The sequence below is a fragment of the Talaromyces atroroseus genome (assembly GCF_001907595.1).
Source record: "Talaromyces atroroseus strain IBT 11181 chromosome Unknown scaffold_5, whole genome shotgun sequence".
NCBI lineage: Eukaryota > Fungi > Ascomycota > Eurotiomycetes > Eurotiales > Trichocomaceae > Talaromyces > Talaromyces atroroseus.
Genome location: NW_017971437.1, coordinates 581210 through 603063, shown reverse-complemented (window position 1 = coordinate 603063; position 21854 = coordinate 581210). Strand labels below are relative to the sequence as shown.

General features: G+C 47.5%; 7 protein-coding genes across 7 annotated transcripts, besides 1 other annotated feature; 3 read left to right on the top strand and 4 right to left on the bottom strand.

The window, feature by feature from the left end:
* Window positions 1–532: 532 nt before the first annotated feature.
* Window positions 533–2896, bottom strand: UA08_04667 (hypothetical protein; the record flags this gene model as incomplete). The annotated part of the gene is made up of 4 exons (XM_020266963.1): window positions 533–1419; window positions 1492–1909; window positions 1962–2212; window positions 2266–2896. 4 exons carry the CDS (start codon window positions 2894–2896, stop codon window positions 533–535), a joined length of 2187 nt encoding a protein of 728 aa, XP_020120238.1.
* A 1006-nt stretch (window positions 2897–3902) lies between these two features.
* UA08_04666 (hypothetical protein) lies at window positions 3903–7109 on the bottom strand (the record flags this gene model as incomplete). Its single annotated transcript, XM_020266962.1, has 7 exons — window positions 3903–4742; window positions 4799–4832; window positions 4976–5019; window positions 5086–5999; window positions 6097–6188; window positions 6410–6869; window positions 6938–7109. 7 exons carry the CDS (start codon window positions 7107–7109, stop codon window positions 3903–3905), a joined length of 2556 nt encoding a protein of 851 aa, XP_020120004.1.
* Window positions 7110–7322: 213 nt separating this feature from the next.
* UA08_04665 (Splicing factor 3A subunit 2) lies at window positions 7323–8089 on the top strand (the record flags this gene model as incomplete). The annotated part of the gene is made up of 2 exons (XM_020266960.1): window positions 7323–7334; window positions 7397–8089. 2 exons carry the CDS (start codon window positions 7323–7325, stop codon window positions 8087–8089), a joined length of 705 nt encoding a protein of 234 aa, XP_020120005.1.
* A 502-nt stretch (window positions 8090–8591) lies between these two features.
* Window positions 8592–10713, bottom strand: UA08_04664 (Serine/threonine-protein kinase cot-1; the record flags this gene model as incomplete). Its single annotated transcript, XM_020266959.1, has 4 exons — window positions 8592–8904; window positions 8963–9439; window positions 9495–9998; window positions 10088–10713. 4 exons carry the CDS (start codon window positions 10711–10713, stop codon window positions 8592–8594), a joined length of 1920 nt encoding a protein of 639 aa, XP_020119996.1.
* Window positions 10714–10866: 153 nt separating this feature from the next.
* Window positions 10867–10939: a repeat region (Identified by RepeatMasker using a combination of RepBase library and repeat library created with RepeatScout).
* A 1001-nt stretch (window positions 10940–11940) lies between these two features.
* On the top strand, window positions 11941–13521 carry UA08_04663 (hypothetical protein; the record flags this gene model as incomplete). Its single annotated transcript, XM_020266958.1, has 4 exons — window positions 11941–12099; window positions 12151–13006; window positions 13057–13236; window positions 13292–13521. 4 exons carry the CDS (start codon window positions 11941–11943, stop codon window positions 13519–13521), a joined length of 1425 nt encoding a protein of 474 aa, XP_020119997.1.
* Window positions 13522–13814: 293 nt separating this feature from the next.
* On the bottom strand, window positions 13815–15558 carry UA08_04662 (hypothetical protein; the record flags this gene model as incomplete). Its single annotated transcript, XM_020266957.1, has 5 exons — window positions 13815–14064; window positions 14120–14300; window positions 14363–14568; window positions 14631–15403; window positions 15463–15558. The coding sequence occupies 5 exons, from the start codon at window positions 15556–15558 to the stop codon at window positions 13815–13817; spliced, it is 1506 nt and encodes a 501-aa protein (XP_020119998.1).
* A 1428-nt stretch (window positions 15559–16986) lies between these two features.
* Window positions 16987–21566, top strand: UA08_04661 (hypothetical protein; the record flags this gene model as incomplete). Its single annotated transcript, XM_020266956.1, has 5 exons — window positions 16987–17699; window positions 17762–18077; window positions 18132–18848; window positions 18922–19705; window positions 20104–21566. The coding sequence occupies 5 exons, from the start codon at window positions 16987–16989 to the stop codon at window positions 21564–21566; spliced, it is 3993 nt and encodes a 1330-aa protein (XP_020119999.1).
* Between the last annotated feature and the right edge of the window lie 288 nt (window positions 21567–21854).

Below are 21854 nucleotides of genomic sequence, written 5' to 3'. Positions count from 1 at the left end.
TTCCCCGGGATTCTTTCGATGTCTGGTCTATCTAGGCTGTTCGATGAGATAGGGAGTGTGCACATAACACGGTTTCTTTTATCAAGTATATACCTGGCATATCACTAGTAGTTTTTGCTATACCGAGCTGAAGACTTATACAAGTCATGCAAACGGCGAATTCGTTTGACCCGTCTGATAAAAAGAAAGAACAGAACTAGGTCGAGACGCAATGCGCTTTGGGGGAAAGTCAGGAGGAAAAAAAATAAAAAAAATAAAATAAGGGTATATTCAAGCCAGAAAAGCAGATAGAAGAAGATATTGTCAAAAGACAATGCAAAACAAACGAACCATCAAGAATGATGACAATGAGAATGTCCCTGAATGCGAAATACAGATCAAGTTCAAGTTCAAGAGAAAATAGAAACAGAAACGCCGCCATGTCTTCTTACAAGTCGTGGAAACAAATCTTTCTTTTTTGAACACCAGAACACCGTAGGCTATTATGTATGTTAACAAAAAGGTAATAATGAGTGTGAAATATTCGTTAGGTTCATGCGCGTGGAAGTAGAATATTTTTCAGTTCCCACAGCCTATGAACCATACCGCAAAGGCGTTTGACAACTTGCGTTGTACCTTTCTCTTTGGCCTCGTCTTCAATGAACCTTTGCGCAACAAGAAGCTTTGTGTTGGCGTTCCTCTCATCACTTGAATTGTCCGGTCTATTTCGCGGATGAAAGTCTAACAGACGCTGACCGAGGTGTCGCCCAATAGCCATAGAGTAGATCACGTCTCGGTTCTCAATTTGGTCGAGCAGCGCGCGACAACGACCTAGCGTGTCGTCAATTTCCACAGCAGAGGAAGCCTCATTATCCTGAAGCGTAAGGAAGTGTCCGATGCAATTCCAGAAATTCAAAGATCGCAAACGTAGTTGATCTTGCAAAGAGTTTGGATTTGGCGGTGGTTCGCGGGTGAGGTCTGCTCGTAATGGGTTATCCTTCAAATGATCGTCTGTGATTAATGCCTCCAAAATATCGAACCGGTTCGCCGTGGTCAGCAGATCGTATTCCTGCATAGGCTCAGTGTTACCGTTCCGCACCAGATTACGGGCTGAACGGCAAATCGACATCGTATCCCAGACCACTGACGCTTCAAAGCTTTCCACGCGGCCTCTAACAGCAGGGTCATCTATCTTTGGGTCATTAAATGCATCGATGAGGGCCGAGTATTGCGCCATGAGTTGCGCATTTGTTAACAATTGCGACAAGCCTTTGTCTCGAAACCATCGAGTCTCTAGAAATCGATCAATGGCTGGCGCATATGTATGGAGGTAGACAGTCTGTATTTGGTCTAGACGAGCCTGCTGAATAGGGACGATAGGATATGGTGGGGGCGGAGCAATGCCTTGAAGCGCTAGAAGGTCTTGTATCTTGACTTTCTCTACAGAGACAGCCCAATGGTCAGTATTAAGCTGATTGGCGTGTTTTTTTTTGTTTCTCATAATGAACATACCTTGTCGGCCAACTTGTCCTGAAAATGGCAGGAGGGCCGGCGTTGACAGATCAGGAGTTCCCACGGGCTGAGACATAGAGCCGTCGATGGTATCCTGGAGACTTGCCATCATCGACATGGTGTCGCTTCCCTCTACGGAAGGCTCAACGGGGCCTTGCCGACTGGCAGGGTGGTGGTGGTTGTTGTTGTTGCTGAGGCTCGACTGATCAAACGACTGGACGGAAGAATCCGACTGAACTGAAGGAGCAAAAGGCTGAGCTGAGGCAGGCACGTATCCTGGGGGCGCAGAGGGATACGGGTTGTGGTTTTCCTGAGGATTGACCACCAGCGCAGGCTGCGAATTCGCAGCAGGCCGTATGTCAGACGGTCCCGGTTGTTGGCGAAAAACCGGGTCGTAGCCTAAACACTCGCGTTTGCTCTTGACGCAATTGCGGCACACAGGATGTCCTTCGTCGCACTTTAAAAATTACCAATTGAGCGTCAGTATTATTGCAAAACTCGGCTATAATGGGGTGAAAGAGCGTGGTGTAAGCGACTGTCGTTGGCGGGGCTCTATCAAAAAGTGGGATGGGAAGACGCGAGCTAAGAACGACGCTTAAGCGACTGCAGAAAATCTCCCGCCATCCCGCCGCACCTCGAGAGAAAGAGCCGCCGCCGCCAACAACAACAACACCAACAACACCAGCACCACCACCGCCGCCTTCTTCCCTGGGTTTCTTCTCTTATTTCGCTAGAATTCATGTGGGCAGCTCCTTACCTTTATTCGGCGCTTACGGCATGTCAAACACCCAGTTTTAGTCCGTCTTTTTACTTCTCGCTGATGCGCTCGCGAACGATTGCCCGGAAGCTGATAACTCATCTGGCCTCCCTGCATGCCCATTTGCGCCATCGCGGGCGAATAACCGGGGTTGTATTGACCCATTGGCTGCATTGGAGGTACAGAAGAAGGCATACCTGATCCCATTGGAGGCTGCGCTTGCATTGGCGGCGGGTTTGGCGATGAGACAGTCGACGTTGGCTGGTATGGAGGCATTGAGGGAGGAGCCGGAGTTGCAACCGATGGGGATGATATAGGAGCTGACGTCGCTACCGGGAGCGGAGGAGGAGGTGCTGGTGTAGGTGTATACACAGGTGCCGGCGCTGGACTAGGTACGGTTCCCAAGGTGGTAGAGGGGGTAGAAGTAGTCGCGGTAGCAACATCTGGAGCGGAAACTGGCACTGTGTCGGTCGTGGCTGTAGTTGCAATTGTAGTTTCTGTAAGATTGTCTATTTCGTCTGTAGATATTGGCGGTAGAGGGGGCGGAGGAGGGAGCGCAGCAGCAGCAGCAACAGGTTCGGCAGCAGGAGCAGGAGCAGAATTAGGTGATGGGTCGCCAGGAGGCTGATCTGGCTGAGCCTCCGACATCTTGAAAATTTGTTCGCGCGAGTGCTTAAGAAATACCGAGCTCGTTCTGGTAACTCTTTGGCCGGCCTTGTCCCTGCGATCTGTGCGGCTAGTTAGTATCAGTTAAATTCCAATTCGACGGCAAATGATAAAAATTCAAATCCAAACGTTATTTGCAGCAAGTATGTTGGATAATAAGTATAAGGAAGGCGCGGAGGTTGCCAAAGCCATAGAGACTCGGGCTCGGTCATAGAGCGCGCTCGAAAGCCAAATAAGGAAATAGGGCATTCCGAATTCACCAGAAATATAAACATAGCCATCGTAATATAACGGACAAAGAGAGCGCGTTGCGAAGGGGGAACAGGCTGAGTTCTGCCTACCTAGGTAATCGATCTAACACAGTGTGCTGCAACCACCAGAAGTTCGTCAGTACGTATTGTAATAAAAGCCAAACAACAGGCGACGGGAAGAGCGAGCAAATTACCGGTGTGTGAATAGCGACATGTAAGAAGCGATGCAATTGATGGCATCCGGCTGGCCGTTCAGAGACAGAAAGTGAGATTTTGCGGTCTCTAGAAAAGACGCCGCAAATTGCAGAGTGGGACTGGGCAGGGCTCTGCGTTGCTGTGTATATATAGTATATATGTACTCGCCACGACCAGAAGGAATAGCTAGGCTGATGAGTGAAAGAAAACTCGCCTTTTAGGGAAGAGAGGTCTCGAGTCTCAAAGAATTTAGGATATAATTCTTATGCATGCACGAATGGGACGGATGCTGGAGTTCTTAATAAGCAGCTTGGCCGCATCCCGCCAATCACAGCGCTTTGCTTGGCTGTCTATCCTTTATATATACAGCGTTGTACCACCACAACAATAGGAGGGGGAAAAGAAAAGCGATGCTAGCACGCCCTGTAACAAATAGACAATGATTCCATACCTTCCAGTGAATGCTTCAGCGAGGCGAATTATTTGATAGAAAAGGAGTAAGAGGCTAGCGTCAATAACACGCTCAACCTGAAATTAATTTCTTAATGCTTTGCAGCCTTATTTCTACGTTTCTTGAAAACGACGCTGGGTAGCCCCTCAGAGTCAAGGTTCCCCGATGCTGGTGGAATCTGAGGTGACTCTTTTGTATCAAAATCCTCCTTTTTTATCGTCGTAGCTGAGTCCAGATCTTCTTCCGCATTTACATTGCCCTTTGATCCTGTTTCATCCTCAGTCTTCTGTATTAAGTCTGACTTAAGTTTCGAGTCATCTGTTCTCTTAATCGCTGTTGTCTTGGAGAGAAGGGCGTCTAGATCATCGTCTTCATTGGCAGCCCCAGGATAACTCAGCGTTGTATTGCCCCATCCCCTATGCGTTGACTTAGCCAATATTTGAGCCTCTTCTTCATCTTCATCGTTCTCGAGTCTCCGCTTCCTAACGCCCACATTGAGTTTGGCATCTTCCTTGTTGTCTTCGGCAGGTGCTAATCTTCGCTCGGAAACAGTCTCCCAGGCTCCCGCAAGCGCCATGTCCTTTCGATATTCTTCCGGAACAACGATGCCCATCTCAGCCAGCTGAGCGATTTGTTTTTTTCGGTCTTCGGTATTTGCTTGTCTGGGCGCATTCGAAAGCGGCGCTGATGGCGGACCTCGTGGCGCATCGGTTGCTGTAGGTGTTGCTGGCTTCCCTGAAACAAGATTTCGGAGTCTCTCTACTTCATTCTTGGTTCTTTGTGTCTCTCTTTCCTCCCGCTCTTTATTGCGATGAATGTCCCTGAGGAAGCGCTTCAGGTTTCCTTGATGTTTGCCTGTGGCTTCATGTTGGGTTTTCTCGAATGCCGTGTCTCGAATGTAGATTTGGCAATGCTTGCACCAATATTTTGGCTATTATCGTGTTAGTTAAAATCGCTCATCACATTAGGAGAAGGAAGACATCTTACAGTCGATTTCCAGTATTCTGCCATGGCTACTGATCTGTTTTTCTTTGCGGCAAGGAAGTTATGACGTTGGTTGGGAGTTGGAAGAAGCAAAAAGGCAGATCGGAGCTAGCCCGATGGGTGTGTGCCTGCGGGGAACCTTAATTTGTCGGCATCAAACGCTCTTTTACTGCTACATACCTAGGTACAAACACATCACCCCTGAGACTTCGTGAATGAAGGCTCTATCGATTAGTCCTTAATTATTTCACTATTTGACTCAGTAGCAGCGGCTCGACCCGGACCCTTACTTGGTCGATATTATCATCAAACAAGAACCCAACCTGCCTGGTCGAATCGACGAGTTCAACTTCGCGCCGCACAAATCTGCTGCCATCGGCCTTGACAAGCATGGCTTCGACGCGATGATCGGCCCGCGTAACTTCTTTTGTTTGTCCACTCTTGTGCTCATCTTCGTAGTCGCTGTCCCATTCTTCGCCGTCTAGTACGTTGAATTCTACGACAGGATCCCATTCTTCGGTTTCCCAGACCAAGCGAAATCTCAATGGTGGTAGAGAGAACAGTCGCGACGCAATCCCCTTGATTCTGTATATATCAAACGTCTTTGGGATCGCGAATGATTTGCTTATTACTTCACTCGGAGATGAAGATGACGACGGTTTTTGGTAGAAGTTGAATTCCACTAGCCGAGCTGCAACTGATCCTGGCTTGATGCTTGTGCCTTGTGATGACCCGTCTGTTATGCGCGTAATAGTAGGCTTGCTGTATTTTTCACACAAAGACGAATATCTTGGATGCGTGGCAAGGATCTTTGCCTCGTCAGAAGCAGGCGTAGCAGACAATTCTTTGCCGATTAGCGAAAGGTAGTATAGCTCCCCATTAGTTCGGTCCTGTGGCGAGATTTTACTGTAATTAAGCGAAGTAAGATCCGCAAGTCGAGCCAAAGTCAACATAAAAGCTTCGTCCACTGTCATGGATTTTTCAGGCAAGCCAGTAACGTTCGCAGGAGCAACGGCTCTTTCAAAGAGCGGATTTCCAGATATTCGTAATGAGTCCAGACCCGGGAACATTGTAGAGAGCGCATTTATAAATAACCAAGAGTCTATCTTGTTGTGAGAAATATCCAAGAATTTCAGTGTGCGTGAGAATTGAAAGGCAGGCTTGTCATTGCCATCTCCAGACTGCGAAGAAGCAAAGGCCGTATCTATATTATTTCCGCGGAGTACTAATCTTGTCAAATGTGGAAGCCCGGAAAGAACTTTCAGTGACGACAGAGATGTAATATCGTTGTACTCAAGTACTAGGCTCTTCAAAGTGACTGGGAGAAGCGACGATATTGATGTTATGTGGTTTGATGAGGCTGCCAAAGATTCTATCTTTGGAAACTGCGCGGCTATTGACGTGATCTTTAGAAAACAAAAGCGAGTAAGCACCAAAACATCAGAAATGAATGTAAAAGAAAAAGATATACCTCATCCCACGGCATCATTATTCCGTCTAGGTGCAACTCTGTAATTTGATCGAAAACGAGCCCATGCGGAACATTCTCAAATCGATTGCCACTTCATAAGTCAGAGGGAAAAATGTACTTTCTTGAAAGATAGGGATCCTCACTTTAATTTCAAACTTTTCAGCTTGGCCAGTTGTTTGCAGATATCTTGTACATCCTGCCAACGATAAAGAAGATTGCGACTCAGATCAAGCTCAGTAATCTTTGGACAGGTCCGCTCAATCTTCTGCAGCTCTTCGATATACTCAGATTTATCATCATCACTATCATTGTCTTTTAAAACACCCACAACTCGAAGACCGTCTAATAGCACAACCTTGAGTTCTTGAAGCTCGGCAAGCTGTTTTCGGATCTTCTCAAAGCCGACCTCTTCAACAACCTTCCCATTGAATTGGATAGTCTCGTTCATCTGGAAGTCGTCTCCATTTGCCGCTTTCCTTTTAGCAACTTCTTCCTCGAATTCCGAAGCGTACTTCTGATGAAGCGCCTCCAGGAACGTTCGAGCTTTGTCTACAGGCCGAGTAGGCCGCACAAATGAAGCCGCTGTTGGTTGATTATTGACGCCTAAGATTTGTTCGTTATTAACAAGCCGTGCACCGTTTTGACCAGCTGGAAGTAGGAGCAAAAGTTACATGTGAAATATCTCTTCCCCTTATGCTCGCCCGAATGCTTTCCTCGAAATGAATCGTCCCATTCAACGCCAAGCCAGTCGCCTTTGGTGCCTTCGACCTCGCCAATGTATCGCACAGTGCATAGTGCTCCGTCAAAGGACAGGCGCTGTCCTACGCTAAACCCTTGTGCCATTATTGTGACTGTATATCGCGCTGATTGGGCACAGTTGGACAAGTCGAATGTCTTTGCTGATACGTGAGGCTGTCCGTGTTGGACCAATCAGAGCTTGCATCCGCGGCAACTATTCTGCCGTCTTTTGCCGCTATGTATTGATTTTAAGGCTTTCTAAAGGTCAGTTTACCTTCAGCAGTCCAGACGAATAAAGCACTATATGAAAGCCTGACCATGGATTATCAGGTAAGTACCGATTCTTTAGTAGCATTTATGTTGCGCATCTTTAACAGCTCTTACTTTTATAGAATCGCGCTGGCTCCAAGTTCGGTGGCGGTGGTGTCGCATCACAATCTGCAACCAATGCAGACCGTCGTGAACGTCTACGAAAACTCGCCTTGGAAACGATTGATCTTGCAAAGGATCCCTATTTTTTCAAGAACCATCTTGGAAGCTTCGAATGCCGATTATGTTTGACCGTGCACCAGAACGATGGATCCTATCTCGCACATACCCAGGGTCGCAAGCACCAGACCAATCTTGCCCGCCGAGCGGCTCGAGAACAGAAAGAAGGAAAAGCGCAAGATGGAGTTTTACCAGGTGCGATGGGAGTGCAGGTGAAGAAGAATGTGGTCAAAATTGGCCGACCGGGTTACAAAATCACAAAGACACGCGACCCTCTGACGAGGCAGTTGGGTCTGCTTTTCCAGTTGCAATACCAGGAAATTACACCAGGTGTCGTGCCGAGGGTCCGGTTCATGTCAGCGTTTGAGCAGAAGGTTGATGATCCGCCGGACAAGAACTTTCAATATCTCCTCGTTGCTGCTGAGCCGTATCAGACTTGTGGCTTCAAGCTTCAGGCCCGCGATATTGATCGTCGCGAAGGAAGATACTGGACGTGGTTCGATGAGGATAGCAAGGAGTTTTGGATTCAAATTATGTTCAAGACTGAGCGCGAAGAGAGATACAGTGGAGTTCCTGGGTTGGCCCCTCGACCCTAGTTTTTGATGCTTGTCAAGGAGAACCCCCTTTTTTTTTGTGTCATGTATGGGGCGTTCAGGTGGATTCGTGATAATGCAGTATGCCAGTACTCTACGATATATAATTTTTTCTTTTTTTTCTTTTCTTGTTTTTTCTTGGAGTTGGTTTTAGTCAAGGACAATATATCATGTATGCATACTGACTTAAATGTTGCAAGGCCTGGGTTGCATTTCATCTATCACATTTTTGACTTGTATGTAAGCGGTATATGACTGCTAACTACTCAGTAGATGTACTATGAGAGTTAAATAGACAAATGCTTTCATTTCATGAGATTCATACGTTATGGAAATGTGCCCTCGCAGCTCAGAGCTGATTCCAGTGAGCTGCAACAAGTATATTTAGTAAGATGGCAGAATACAGTGCTCATGTTCATATGCATTTCAACATGTAGATCAGGAGATCCTTTGAATGCAGTCAACGTGTAATGAAAATGTCTTTAGCAATATAAACGTGCCCGACTTAATTGGCCTGGAACGCGTTGAAAGCTTTATAGGTATATCCAATGAATGGCAGACTCATTTCTGCCTCTTGTTCTTCGGGCATTGCGCGCACTTGAGCTCTATGCGCGGCGCTTGTATCCTCTTGAGGAATTTCATCGATAGGGAAGTAGGACACATCCACATTTGAGCTCAGTCTGGGCTCAAACGGTGCGCGAATGTTGCGCAATTGGTCCCAAACCACGCCACGGAAGAAAGGATGGCCCTTGATCTGCGTAGCCCCGCCGTGTTGACCACCCTCGTTGCCGATACGATGTTCCGGATCGCATAGGAAGCTAAAATAAGACAAGTCAGAAACGAGGCCATTATGTCAAGATAGGAAGGATAGCATACCTTCGAATAAGGCCTTCAGACTCTCGTGAGAGAACTAGCTCGTCCGGAAAGTATAGGCACTCTCTCCAGTTCACTATCTTACGATACGTGTCTGTAGCATCTTCGGCGCAAAAAGGAGGCCAACCGACAAGACACTCAAACATGATTGCTCCTACAGACCACCAATCGCAGAGATAAGTGTAGCCTTGGCCGTTGAAAATTTCAGGGGCAATATAATCTGGGGTCCCGACTGTCGAATATGCCATGGCACGACGAGATTTCCTCCAAGTGTTGATCTGACCACGGTTTGAAACCGTAAGGTTGATGGCGTCCGAAAAGAATCCTGAATTCCTGTTTTTGTCTTTGGATGTGGAGTTTTTCAATAAATTTTGATAGTAAGCATTGTCATGTTGCTTTTTGCCGCCAGTTGATAATCCAAAATCTGTAAGCTTAATATGACCGCCTCGATCCAGCAGAATGTTATCAGGTTTGATATCACTAGGCATATCAGTCAAACAAAATTCTACTTCGTAGTCAAACACAAGCAACTCACCGATGAAGGAAGCCCAGCTTGTGCACGGCCTCGATGGCCATCACAATTTCAGCCATGTAGAAGCGAGTAATGTCCTCGGAGAAGATCTCGTACTTGATAAGCATTGTCATCAGATCACCACCCGGTAGAAACTCCATCAGTAGATAAAGATAGGCATTGTCTTGGAACGAGGCGTGGAGCTTGACTAGCCAAGGGTTGTCCTTGGAGTCGGCAAGAATATCACGCTCGGCGCGAACATGAGCAAGTTGGTCTTTCTTGAACATCTCCGTCTTGATCAAAGACTTAAGAGCGTAGATCTTGCCATCACTCTTGCGTTGGACTAATTTGACTTCACCAAATGCACCCTTTCCAATGATCTTGATAGTCTGGAAGTTTGATGGAGTTTCTCTGGTACGGAGGAATCGCAGAAAGTTTGACTCTTTTTTCGCCAGGGCCTCTGCTTCCGAACGCTTTTTCGGTTCAGGCATGCTGTTGCTCTGCACTAACTTTCCTAGATTGACGGATCTGCGATGATTATTGTCAAGTCAGTAACATATTATAGCCGGTGGCTTTGCCGTAGATTTCAAAAAAAAAAAAATTGAAGGCTTTCTTACCGCATATTGCGCTCACGGGCACGCTCAATGTTCTCTTGAAAGAAAACATTGACGAGTTCCTTCGCAGCCTTTCCACGTTTGTGAACGTTCTCCGAGTACCTCTCAGGAAACCTTTGAAGCTCCTCTTCTTCGCCGGGCGGCTTCGAGCTGCGATTAGCCATGCCCGGGGCCAGGTGCCCACCATGTTGTTGCGGTCCAGTTGAGCCAGCAGTCCTGGGTCGCTGAGCAGGGGAAGCAGAGCGTGGAGACAATGCTGCACGCGGAGATGCACTCAAATCCTGGTTCGAAAATTGTTGGATCAATCCATTTGTGCCGTCATTGTTGTAGGGCACACGAGCGCCATAAGCGGCCTGAGGAGACTGAAGATTGTGTTGTGCATATTGCTGCTGCTGCTGCTGCACAGGGTAGTGAGGTTGCTGCGCGTAAGGGCCATTCACAAAGTAACCTTGTCCGTAAGCAGGATTGGCCGTGCCGTGAGCGTCCATGAAGTCCTGGCCCTGGTAGATGGGCTGCGGGAATGCGGAGGGCGTTGTGGGGTAGACACGGTTGCTGGCGGCGTTGTAGTTTCTGTCATTGTTGTTGAAGCCGAAGTTCAAGTGCAGGCGGTTGTTGTTGTTGGGCTCCATGTTGATTGACTGCGTCTTTGTTGTGTCTTGTCCGTCGACGACAGTCAAAGAAAGGGGGAGGAACGAGGGGTCGGCGAGACGCAGGGGTTTACGGTGGAACTGCAAACAAACAGCAGGCGCTCGTCCAGGTCACACAGCCCAGTTGTTGTGATACAGAGCATGCCAGAGCTGAGCAGAGTAGAACTGAGGCAAAACTGAGCAGAGCAGAGCAGAGCGAGGAGGGCAGGCAATGTTTGGTTAGGAAGGAAGGGAGGCGAGTTGTTCCGGCCCGCCAAGGGGAAACCCAAAAGGGGAGCGGGCCAGTCACAGTGGAGAGTCTGAGACTTCAACCCTGAACACTCTGGCTAGCTTGTCTGTATGGCGGTGTTGTCTTCATTATTCGACCGCTCGTTCGCCTATCATCTACGCCCTCGCACCGCTGTCTCTATGCCAGTACCTTCGGATTTGCCTCGAGGATTCCCTTCCTCATCCACTCACTCGGCTTCAAATACGCACTGCAGACAAGGAACTCAACACTAGACGAGCAACCTAAATTCGAGGCCCGAACATCCACAGTAGGTCCGTCCTATAGTCTATGGCAAGATCTATGCAAGCAATGCGCAATGCCTACGAATATTATATCGTTATCCCATTGATCAGTATGTTGTTCTGAAGGTGTATGCGCTAGTAAGCATACAGTAACATACAACAGTGGGTCACGTGGGTGACGGCGACCTGCCTGCCTCTTCGACCCATCCTCTCCTTCTACAGAGAATATTGATCAATTGGTTTCATATAATATGAACTATATACATCGAGAATGGCTGACCGAGGAACGCCGCCTCCCTCAAATCACAGCAATGCTTCATCCCTAAGACAGCGTCCTTATCGGTCGAAAAAGATACAACCGTAGGTGGCATCTACCTGTACTTATTGTATGTCTACTCACTTCCATTCTTTGTTGAAAGGTGTGACCTATGCAGAGTGAGGAAAGTAGCGTGTGTGGTAGAGCAAAACGCTCCCTCATGTAATTACTGTCGCAGTCGCAAGAGACCATGCACTTTTCGCTCTGCCCCGGTCCGAAAGCAGCAAACAGAGTCTGCTGCCTCCTCTGGTTCATCATCATCATCATCTTCTTCTTCTGGACTTCACCATGACTTGCATCTCCGGTTTGTGGATGCCGGTGATCAAACGCAGCAACATCAGTACGGTTCCCTAGACATGTTGGGTCGCTTTAACCATTCAACCATGATGGCTGGATATACCAGTTTGTATTCTGGGCTCAGCGGTGATCAAGGGCCTGATCTACTGAGACATTTAAGTTTCAACCAGCAGAATCTCTTCGGGACTTCTTTATGGACTGCATGGAGAGTCATGCCTAGGATGGAAGATCCTGTATACTTCACAGTAAGACCGACTCTCCCTCTCTACAGGCGGAAAAATATTGACATCTTCTAGATGTTCCCTGATGAGCATCTAGATCCGCATGATGGGTTATATGCCACATCAAAAATGGAATCACCGCTTGCAGAGTATGAGCCAGAACTAGTTGATCTGTTTTACACCTATGTACATCCATTCTATCCTGTGATGGATTGTAACAAGGAGGAATTTATCCGACGGCGGCGATCTGGCAAAGTGAGGGCATCTCTAGTGAGCTGCATATATATACATGCAGTTGAATTCTGGCACAAGTCAGAGTCATTAAAAGAACGCCCCATTCCCCAAACTGAAAACAGTTGGAATTCAATATTTGTCCGTCTTGCGGTGGAAACCCGTACCCCAAACCTCGATACTGTCAGGGCTTTACTTCTATATATGCAACTTCCTTCACATCATATCCGAGCGCCGAACCGGCCTGGCCACTGGTCTTTGAGCACATTGCTCGTCGGTGTCGCCCAAGACATCGGTCTTCACATCGACCCGACCCAATGGCAGATTCCGATGGCTGAACGAAAGGCTCGCAGAGTTCTGTGGTGGGCTGTCTACGCACACGACAAGTGGATGGCTCATTGGCTCGGGAGACCACCGCATATCGGTTCTGATGATTGGAGTGTTGAGCCGTTGGGTCTTGATGATTTCTCGGATGATTCCGGCCGGATTCGAGTCAGTATCCTGGAACATATCAAAGCTTTCATCACATTTGTAGATGCCTCTGTTCTTCTGGACGAGATATTGCGGTTGTTTTACACTGTTCGAAGCAAGCCGTTAGGAGGAGATGATGTCAAGATCAATACCGGTGTCCATGCCAGGTTTCTATCGTGGATAGACACGGTGACTGCGTTCAAACAGCCCAGTTTTCTCGCGCCAAATGGTAAGTATATTTCAATTACCTTTCCTTGAGTTAATCGCTTATGCGAATAGTCATTTCCCTTCGAATTGCTTGCTATACGCTTGAATTGTCAATACTCCGTGGTATCCTTCGGTACGAGCAGGACACATCACATGGAACGACAATCCGACACGCTCTGCAGATTGTGAAAAACGCAATGGATACACTCGGTAATATGGGCAGACTGGACAAAGATGGACTGTGGCCGTCATGTAAGCTTTCCTTCTCGCCTATTTTATTTTGTCCATATTCATATAGTATCTGCAGATTGTACAGGAAATCTGCAAATAATGGGCTCGGTACTGGTCTCGCTATGTCTGTCCAGCACGGATGATGAGATTCTCGCCGAACGCTCTAGTTTGCTGCTCGATTTTCAGACATCGTTGCAAAACCTGCTAGGGTCTACGCTGTCGACTCTGGTAACTGCCAAACATCCATTGGTTCGCTTAAATCTCATTCTTGATCAAATTTTCACGGGGCAAAATGATATACCGTGAAATTTATCTTCATGTTACACTTTTTCTTCTTTCACCGTTTCTGGGTGACAATTATTCAATATCCGCTGTTATCACTATCTATGTTTCATCATTGCTCCTATGGGGCATTCAAGCACATTCAGAAATGTATAATTTAAGTAACCCCTAATCGAAATTTTCAGTTTCTCGGCTAATATTATATATTATAGATCTCTTTCCTTCCTCCGAAGATACGAAACGCAATCTTCTCCTAGCACCAGACGGTTGATACAGTGGAAGCAACCATCAGTCGGGTTGTCCTAGTATCGAGGCTCCTAGCCCTTGATACTCTTCTCCTCGGTAACGGCAGCCAAATCGACTTCCTCTGGTTCGGACTGTCCATGAAGAGTATTCAGGTCCAGATCCCCGAATTTTAAAGCGACTTGCTCGAGAGGAATAAGTCGGGTCTCAACCCAGGTGAAATAGACCGCTGCAAAGAACAGAATGTTCCAAGAGGCGTTGATGATATAAAATTTCCATCCTAGTGATTCCATGGCATAGGACATGGCGAAGGAGGCCATGAGACTAAAAAAATATGTTCAGCACGCTTAAATCATTACACTTGACAATATTGACTTACCCAAAACTCGAGTCGAGCGTTCGGAATATGGATAGACCTGCGTTACGGAGTTTGTATGACAGGAACTCGGCTGGGTAGAGACTGGTCATGGGCGTTATACCCCAAGCATAGAATCCTTGGAACAAGAAAATTACAGCGACGATTCCATATACGGCGCTTTTGTTATCGCTCGATCCGTAGGCTATTTACCAGCCACAGGTTAATTTTCACCAGATCTCTTTCATGGATCAAGAGGAAACGTACTCTTTGAAAGACCGCCGAATATGTATAAAGTTACAATCATACCACCAATAGCTGTGAGTGTCATTACTCGTCGGCCCACGACATCCATCAAGAGACTGCCAGCGATAGCGATGGCGAATGCCCAACAACTCAAAATGACATTTACTTGGAGTTGCGTCTTTGAGTCAGTAATACCAGCTTGTGTCAACATATCGCCGAGGTAGTATCTGGATGATATTATCACGCATTAGTTAGGATAAGAAGGACCCCGGGGGGGGATCTATCGTACGAGATGACAAAATTGCCCAACATCTCTACCATAACTCCAAAGCTGACAACAATAAACAGACGATGTCTGTTAGCTTTTGTCGAGATGAAAGCCTTCCAAGGACCCTCGGGGTTGTTCTGTTCTTCCTTCTCCAAAACAGTAACGATTTCTTTGAATACTTCCACAGTCACCGGGTCGTCCACGTCGTTGTTTCCATGTATAATCGCAATCACCTCGCGTGCCTCATCGCTTCGGTTGTTGTTAATAAGCCAACGGGGAGACTCGGGCACAAAAGGCAAAAGGGCGATTGCCAACAAACTTGGCACAGCCTGGATGATCGAGGGCAACCTCCATGCCCAAGTGCCTGAGATGTCAACCGCGCGATAGTTAATACCGGAACTGACCAGAGAGCCCACATAAAAGCAAGTAAAGTACAGTCCCAGCACCGACCCTCGCTGTTTCGCCGGCAGAATTTCCGCAATAAGTGCCGGTGCAGGCCCACTGGCAAGTTCGGAGCCTATACCGACAAAAACACGTCCAACAACAAATTGTCCTATGTTGTGGGCTGTAGTTGTCAATATCGAGCCGAGGATGTTGATACACGCAGCAACCAGAATGGCATTTTTGCGACCTAGCTTGTCACCGGCTGGCTGAATGAGAAGGGCGCCCAAAAAGCTGCCTATCCACATCGCACCGGTGTTAAGGCCTGTAGTTGCGTTGTTAAGATGGAAATAGTCCTTATACTGAGGAAGAATGTTCAACCCGTTCATCATCGCTGAATCGTAGCCCATGGTCTGTATAAGAATGCACGTTAAACTAGCTTGCTGGACCGCGTAAGAGGGCAGAGACTTACTGCAGAGTTGACAGTAGCTACTGCAACGAGCAGGATCGTGATAACTCTCGCATTGCGAGGGACCCATCGCCCAACAAGACCGAGTTGCTCTGGCATTTTGCAGACGAGACGAAAAGAAAACCAGAGATAGTCACGGTCACCCAGCCAGTACTACCGGAAAGTAGACGGTTTTCTGCCGCAAAATATACAGCATTTCCATGAATATACTTCTCATATGGCCTTCAAAGGCGCTATGCTGTCTTATCTCTCACAGTTTAGCAGTTAAGAGAGAAGCGTCTTCACTCGTTCGCCGTCGGGCGACTGGGACGAATCAGAGGCCGCGAGAGCAAACAACACGGGCAAGTTCGCCGTTCGATTTTCCTAAAGAGGAAATTTACGCTGCACAAGTCGAGTAGTGTTCAAAGCTCAATGATAAGCGTTTATTATCTATATCTTTGAATAGCACTCCTACTGTATATACGAGGTTGACCAAATTCCGGAGTCCGTACTATTATTATAGATGCTTCACAGAAATTTTTTCGGCCGGCCCCGGACATGGTTGAGTACGAAGATATGTGTCACAATTCTTAGGCCGGGGGGGAAGGAGACTTGGAGACAATTTTTGTACCTAACCTGTTGAATAAGAGAGATATGACATGACAATTTTCGCCTTTCCAATAAGCTTTGCATCCATCGGTAGCCAACATCCATTTCTCGACTAGAATCTGTACGTCTACCACTATAAGCCCAGTGCCCAATGCACAACAGCTATAAAAGGCTAAACTACGTTCTATTTTTCTTCGCGATGAGCAGAATCAGAACCTCCCACAGCAACCCTCCCAAGCTTCCTCTTCCATACAAGTCAAGTCTCCTAGTCGGCCCTTTTGCCGACTTCCAGATACTCAGTTTTGTGCTTCAGATGTAGCGCCCTTGCATGATTGATGGTGACCATTTTGAGAGCTGTTTCGGCTGGAATACATGACGCATTGTCTGTGAATTCCTTACGTAGATGTAGCCGTTGAGGATGGTGTTGAGGGTGATGATGCTGGCGGAGTGGAAGACGACGGATGAGAATGGATTCTCCATTGCATGGCATAGTGAAATATTTGCTTGCTTCCTTTCTTGATTTTTGTCGCATACACAGGATATACCTAGCTAAATAAGACATGATAGATTGCTTGGTAAACGCTACGCACGTAAAATACAAAAACATCCACTGTGATTTTATTACGTACACTCCCAATTAGATTTTGATTGTGTCTACATAGAATAGCTAGGTATGCAGTAGCAATAATGAGTATCAATCAATCAAGAGCGAAGCATAAAAAAATGAAATGATTGTATGTGTTTAGAGTTATGATCAATTGCCCGCACGGCGGACTCGCCCGTGCTACGCCCGCTGTCGGACTTTCTGCAAATATTCACTAGAGATAACATACCTAGTGAACTAAGCTAAAGAATATAATTTATGATACGGGATTATATATGAAAAAAGAACCAATTCCCGAAGAAAAGAAACATCCCCTTGATACAGACGACAATAGGATGGAAGGTGACTGTGGAAATCTCCCACTCGGGGGTCGAAAACTACTAAACGTCGATGCTGTCCTGGCCAGACTGACTTTGCAAGAAAAGATCAGTCTTCTAACTGGCACTGACAATTGGCATTTATACGGCCTTGAACATCTCGGCATCCCCGTGGTGAGGGTATCTGACGGACCTAATGGCGTCCGCGGCACCAAGATGTTCAACAGTACGCCGGCCGCGTGTCTACCGTGCGGCACAGCCTTAGCTGCAACATGGGACGTCGATTTGATCCGAAAAAGCGGCCAGCTGCAAGCTCAAGAAGCCATTGCAAAGGGTGTGTCAGTCATTCTCGGTCCGACGACCAATATGCAACGTTCCCCCTTGGGCGGCAGAGGATTCGAGTCCTTCAGCGAGGACCCCGTGCTCGCTGGCTGGATATCTGCTGCTGCCATTTCGGGCATTCAGAGTAAAGGTGTTGCTGCAACCTTGAAACATTTCATTTGCAATGACCAGGAACATGAACGTATGAGCCAGGATTCGCGGGTGAGCGAGCGAGCGCTGAGAGAGATTTATGCTTTGCCCTTCCAGATTGCTCATTTGAAAGCTGCGCCATGGGCATTTATGTCCAGTTATAACAAGGTCAATGGATTGCATGCAAGTGAGAGCTACGATTTGCTTCAAGCTATTATCCGGGACGAATGGGGGTTTGATGGGTTGATAATGAGTGACTGGTGTGTCTTTTACTATGATATATATAAGCCATTTGATGATAGATTACTGACCTGACTTATAGGCGCGGAACATACTCAACAGCCGAGGCAATCAAAGCAGGGCTGGACCTGGAAATGCCTGGTCCAACCCTTCTTCGAGGGAGTCTGGTTAATCACGCTCTCATATGCGGGAAACTGACTGTTGACGACATTGATATTTGTGTTCGAAGGATATTGGCGTTTATCAACCAAGTGATGCCACTAAATATACCAACGAATGCTCCGGAGACGACCATTAATACACCTGAAACTGCACAAGGTCTGCGAGAGCTCGGTGCGGCTTCCATTGTACTGCTGAAAAACGACAACAGTGTGCTTCCATTCCGAAAGGACAAATCCGTATGTATAGTATTTACCACCTAATCGCCAAAATATCTTCTGACGTTCTCCAAGATTGCCATTATTGGCCCTAATTCGAAAATTTCGGCTTACTCTGGCGGCGGCAGTGCAAGCCTACATCCATATTATGCTGTCACTCCTTTTGACGGCATCTCATCTCAAGCACAAGGAGAGGTTTACCACTCTATCGGCTGCACAGCCTTTAACAAGCTGCCTCCGATCAGCGACATGATGAAGGACTTGAAAATGCTTGTCTATGATACCAGTCCTTCTTCCGGCACGTCACCACGTCAAACAATAGATGAAGTTACAATTACTACAAGCACCGACATCTACCTCTTCGACTACCTACCCCCGCTACCTCAGACCCATCGGGGAGCGTGGTATGCAGATTTCATCGGTTCGCTGGCACCGAATGCGGACGGGGAGTATTTCTTCAGTCTGAGCGTAGCAGGCACAGCGAGGCTTTTTGTGGGTGACGAGCTCGTTGTAGATGCGGCCACTGAGCAGGTTGCAGGAGGGAGTTTTTATGGGTATGGGACGACAGAGGTCCGTGGCCGTGCAATGCTCAAGAAAGGATCTTCATATACTGTCAAGGTGGAATTTGGATCTCTAGCAACCAGTCTTCTTCCTGGACCGGGCGCTGATTCATTAACTGGTGGAGGGATCAGGATTGGCTGCCAGTATCAGATGGATGCAGAAGAGGAATTGGCAGAGGCGGTTGAGCTTGCGAAACGGGTTGACCAGGTTGTCATCGTTGCAGGCCTTAATGTGAGAGAATCCTTTTTACTCCATAATGCTTTTTGTTCGAGCTCTTTTCTAACACTTCTGTCATCACCATCAGTCCGACTGGGAATCAGAAGGATATGACCGAGCCACAATGGGCCTGCCTGGCCGTACTAACGATCTGATCAACGCAGTCCTTCAGGCCAATGCTAATACAGCCATCGTAATACAATCCGGAACACCAGTGAGCATGCCCTGGGCCACCACAGCCCCAGCCATAATGCAAGCATGGTACGGGGGCAACGAAACGGGCAACGCGATTGCCGACATTCTCTACGGAGATGTGAACCCCAGCGGAAAACTACCTCTGACATTTCCTCTCCAACTGGAAGATAATCCAACATACTTGAATTTTGGGTCTGAAAGGGGGAGAACGATATACGGAGAGGATATCTATATTGGATATCGGTTCTACGAATCTGTGCAGCGGGATGTGTGCTTTGCCTTTGGCTATGGACTCTCGTATACGGAGTTTGCTCTAGGCAATTTAGCGGTTAGTATCTCGGAGGATGAGGATGTACTCGCCATCGAAGTAATGGTAGAAAACGTTGGGAGTCGCAGTGGTGCGCATATAGTGCAGGTTTATGTATCGCAGCGCCATCCGTCTGTCAAAAGACCAGTGAAGGAACTCAAGGGTTTTGCAAAGGTGTGTCTGGACAAAAGTGAGAAGAAGAAGCTTGAGATTTGTCTTAGTCTCAAATACGCGACGAGCTTCTGGGATGAGCGAAAACATGCGTGGGCGATGGAGAAGGACGCCTTCGACGTGCATGTAGGCTCTAGTTCGGTGGATAAGGATATGCTCACTGACTCTTTTGAGGTTTCAAAGACACGGTGGTGGAACGGTTTGTGAGAGAAGGAGAAAAAGCAGTCGAATCTATGTTTCCAAAAATGGCCTGAAGCCCTAAAGTCATGTGAAGTTGTAGTAACTGTAGAAGCTGAGAAGAAACACACCGGCCAATCATGTCTGCTTACGTAAACCGGCGCCGGCCCGTGAACTTTTTCCCGATCGCGACTCTCTCCAGACTTCGTTTTCGTGAGAGTTTTTGGATATCATTATTATTCGGGCATTTGTTGGCCATAGTAGCATCAGTTATGGCTGAGAATGCTCCTCCCACAAGCACTGCAGCGGGCACACCAAGTGCAGCGCCAAAGCCTGCAGTTAAACCGCCAAACCCGGTTTTTAGGATGATGGGTATGGGTTCATACTGATTGCTTTGATAGCAATGACTAATGGCAGCAGGACTTCCGAACTTTCGCTTCAAATTGCCTTCGCGAAATTGGATGATCTTCCTCACAATTACCGGAAGCTTCGCTGCCGCCGTGACATACGACCGCCGGCAGAAAAAACGCATCCAGCAGAAATGGTCCGACCTCGTTGCTCATATTTCGAAAGAGACAATTCCGGTCGAACAAAATAGAAGGAAGCTTACAATATTTCTCTCTGCACCCCCCGGGGATGGACTTCGATCTGCTCGGGACTATTTTATCGAATACGTAAAACCTGTTCTTGTTTCCGCTGCTTTGGACTACGAAGTCATCGAGGGAAAGAAAGAGGGTGAGATCCGAGCCGGCCTGGCCGAGAAAATCCGAGCTTTTAGACGAAAGGCCGGCGAGAAGAGCTCTGTGGTGGAGGAACCAAGCAAGGAAGCCGCAGTCGCTGAAATGCGACGCCAAATGGGCATTACGGATGAGCCCGGTCCTCTGGGAGATATCGTTATTGGGCGCCATACATGGAAAGAATATATTCGAGGTCTTCATGAAGGCTGGCTTGGCCCTCTTGATCCTCCTCCGCCTCCGCCTGAACCAACTACCCAAACAGCCACTGAATTACCCGGTGCGGATAATACATTCAACACAAATTCCCCTACAGCGTCTCCTGAAAATGCTGAAAGTTCTGAAAGCACCGATGCTCCAACATCAGAGCAGGTTACCCCGAAGGAACCTGAAGAAGAGAAGAAGCCTAAGGGACCAACACCCGCTTTCATTTCGCCTGCCGAATACTCGTCACAAAACCTCCCTGTGACCATCCCTCGGTCCTTTGAGGCATCCTTGCCTGTTCCTTTCCCACATCTCCTAGGTATTTTGAACACCCCCGTTAGAATATATCGCTATTTGACAAAACGCCACCTTGCGGATGCTGTCGGCCAAGAGGTTGCAGCGGCTGTTCTGGCCTCTGCGAGCAGGCCATACCACGAGAACGTAAACCCAGCAGAGTCCGGATTGAGTACATTAAGCGATCCCTCAAACGGATCTCTTTCTTCCGATCCATACAGTCCAGCATCACAGCAGAGCTACGAGCAACAGAGTATTTTCGAACACGAGGAGCAGGAATGGCCCAAAGCGGTTCGCAAGGCCGCCGAAGCGCGAAGACTGCAAGCAGATGAAAACGACAACTCTGCTAGCGTAGGTGACGACCAAGGGAAAAGAGCTGCCATCCTCGATGAAGAGCGCGAATGGATTGATGATGTCGTGCTTGATCCTCGTATCGCTTCCCGTATGCATCGATACGTGCTCGCCGAGGAGGAACAGGCACGCGCCAACCGCATTGCCGAAGGCCAAGAGTGGATTTTAGGCCAAGGCGAGAAGCCTGAGCAATTGTCTGTCTGGCAACGATTGTGGATTGATTATGGCTACGGTGAGGATCCAGAATTGGCTAAAAGAAAGCCCATCATTGGAAACCTGGATAACGAAGACGGTGAATAAATAGACAGGGGCTATAGTGCCTTGACATTTCTTCCCTTGGATCTCCCCTATAACGTGTATAACAGTGCTATTGCCATGTTAACGGTCACTTTGTATATTAGCATACATTTTCCATATATGTGACGCCATTCTATGCCGTGTCAATTGTATTTTATGCATACGACTTTTTCATTTTTAGACATGAATAGACTACAAGTTAGACATGGATTTAATGGTTTGGCCTGAGGTATTCATTTCAGACATATTTTGATTTAACCTTTTTTCTCTCTCTCGTGCTATCTCTTTCTC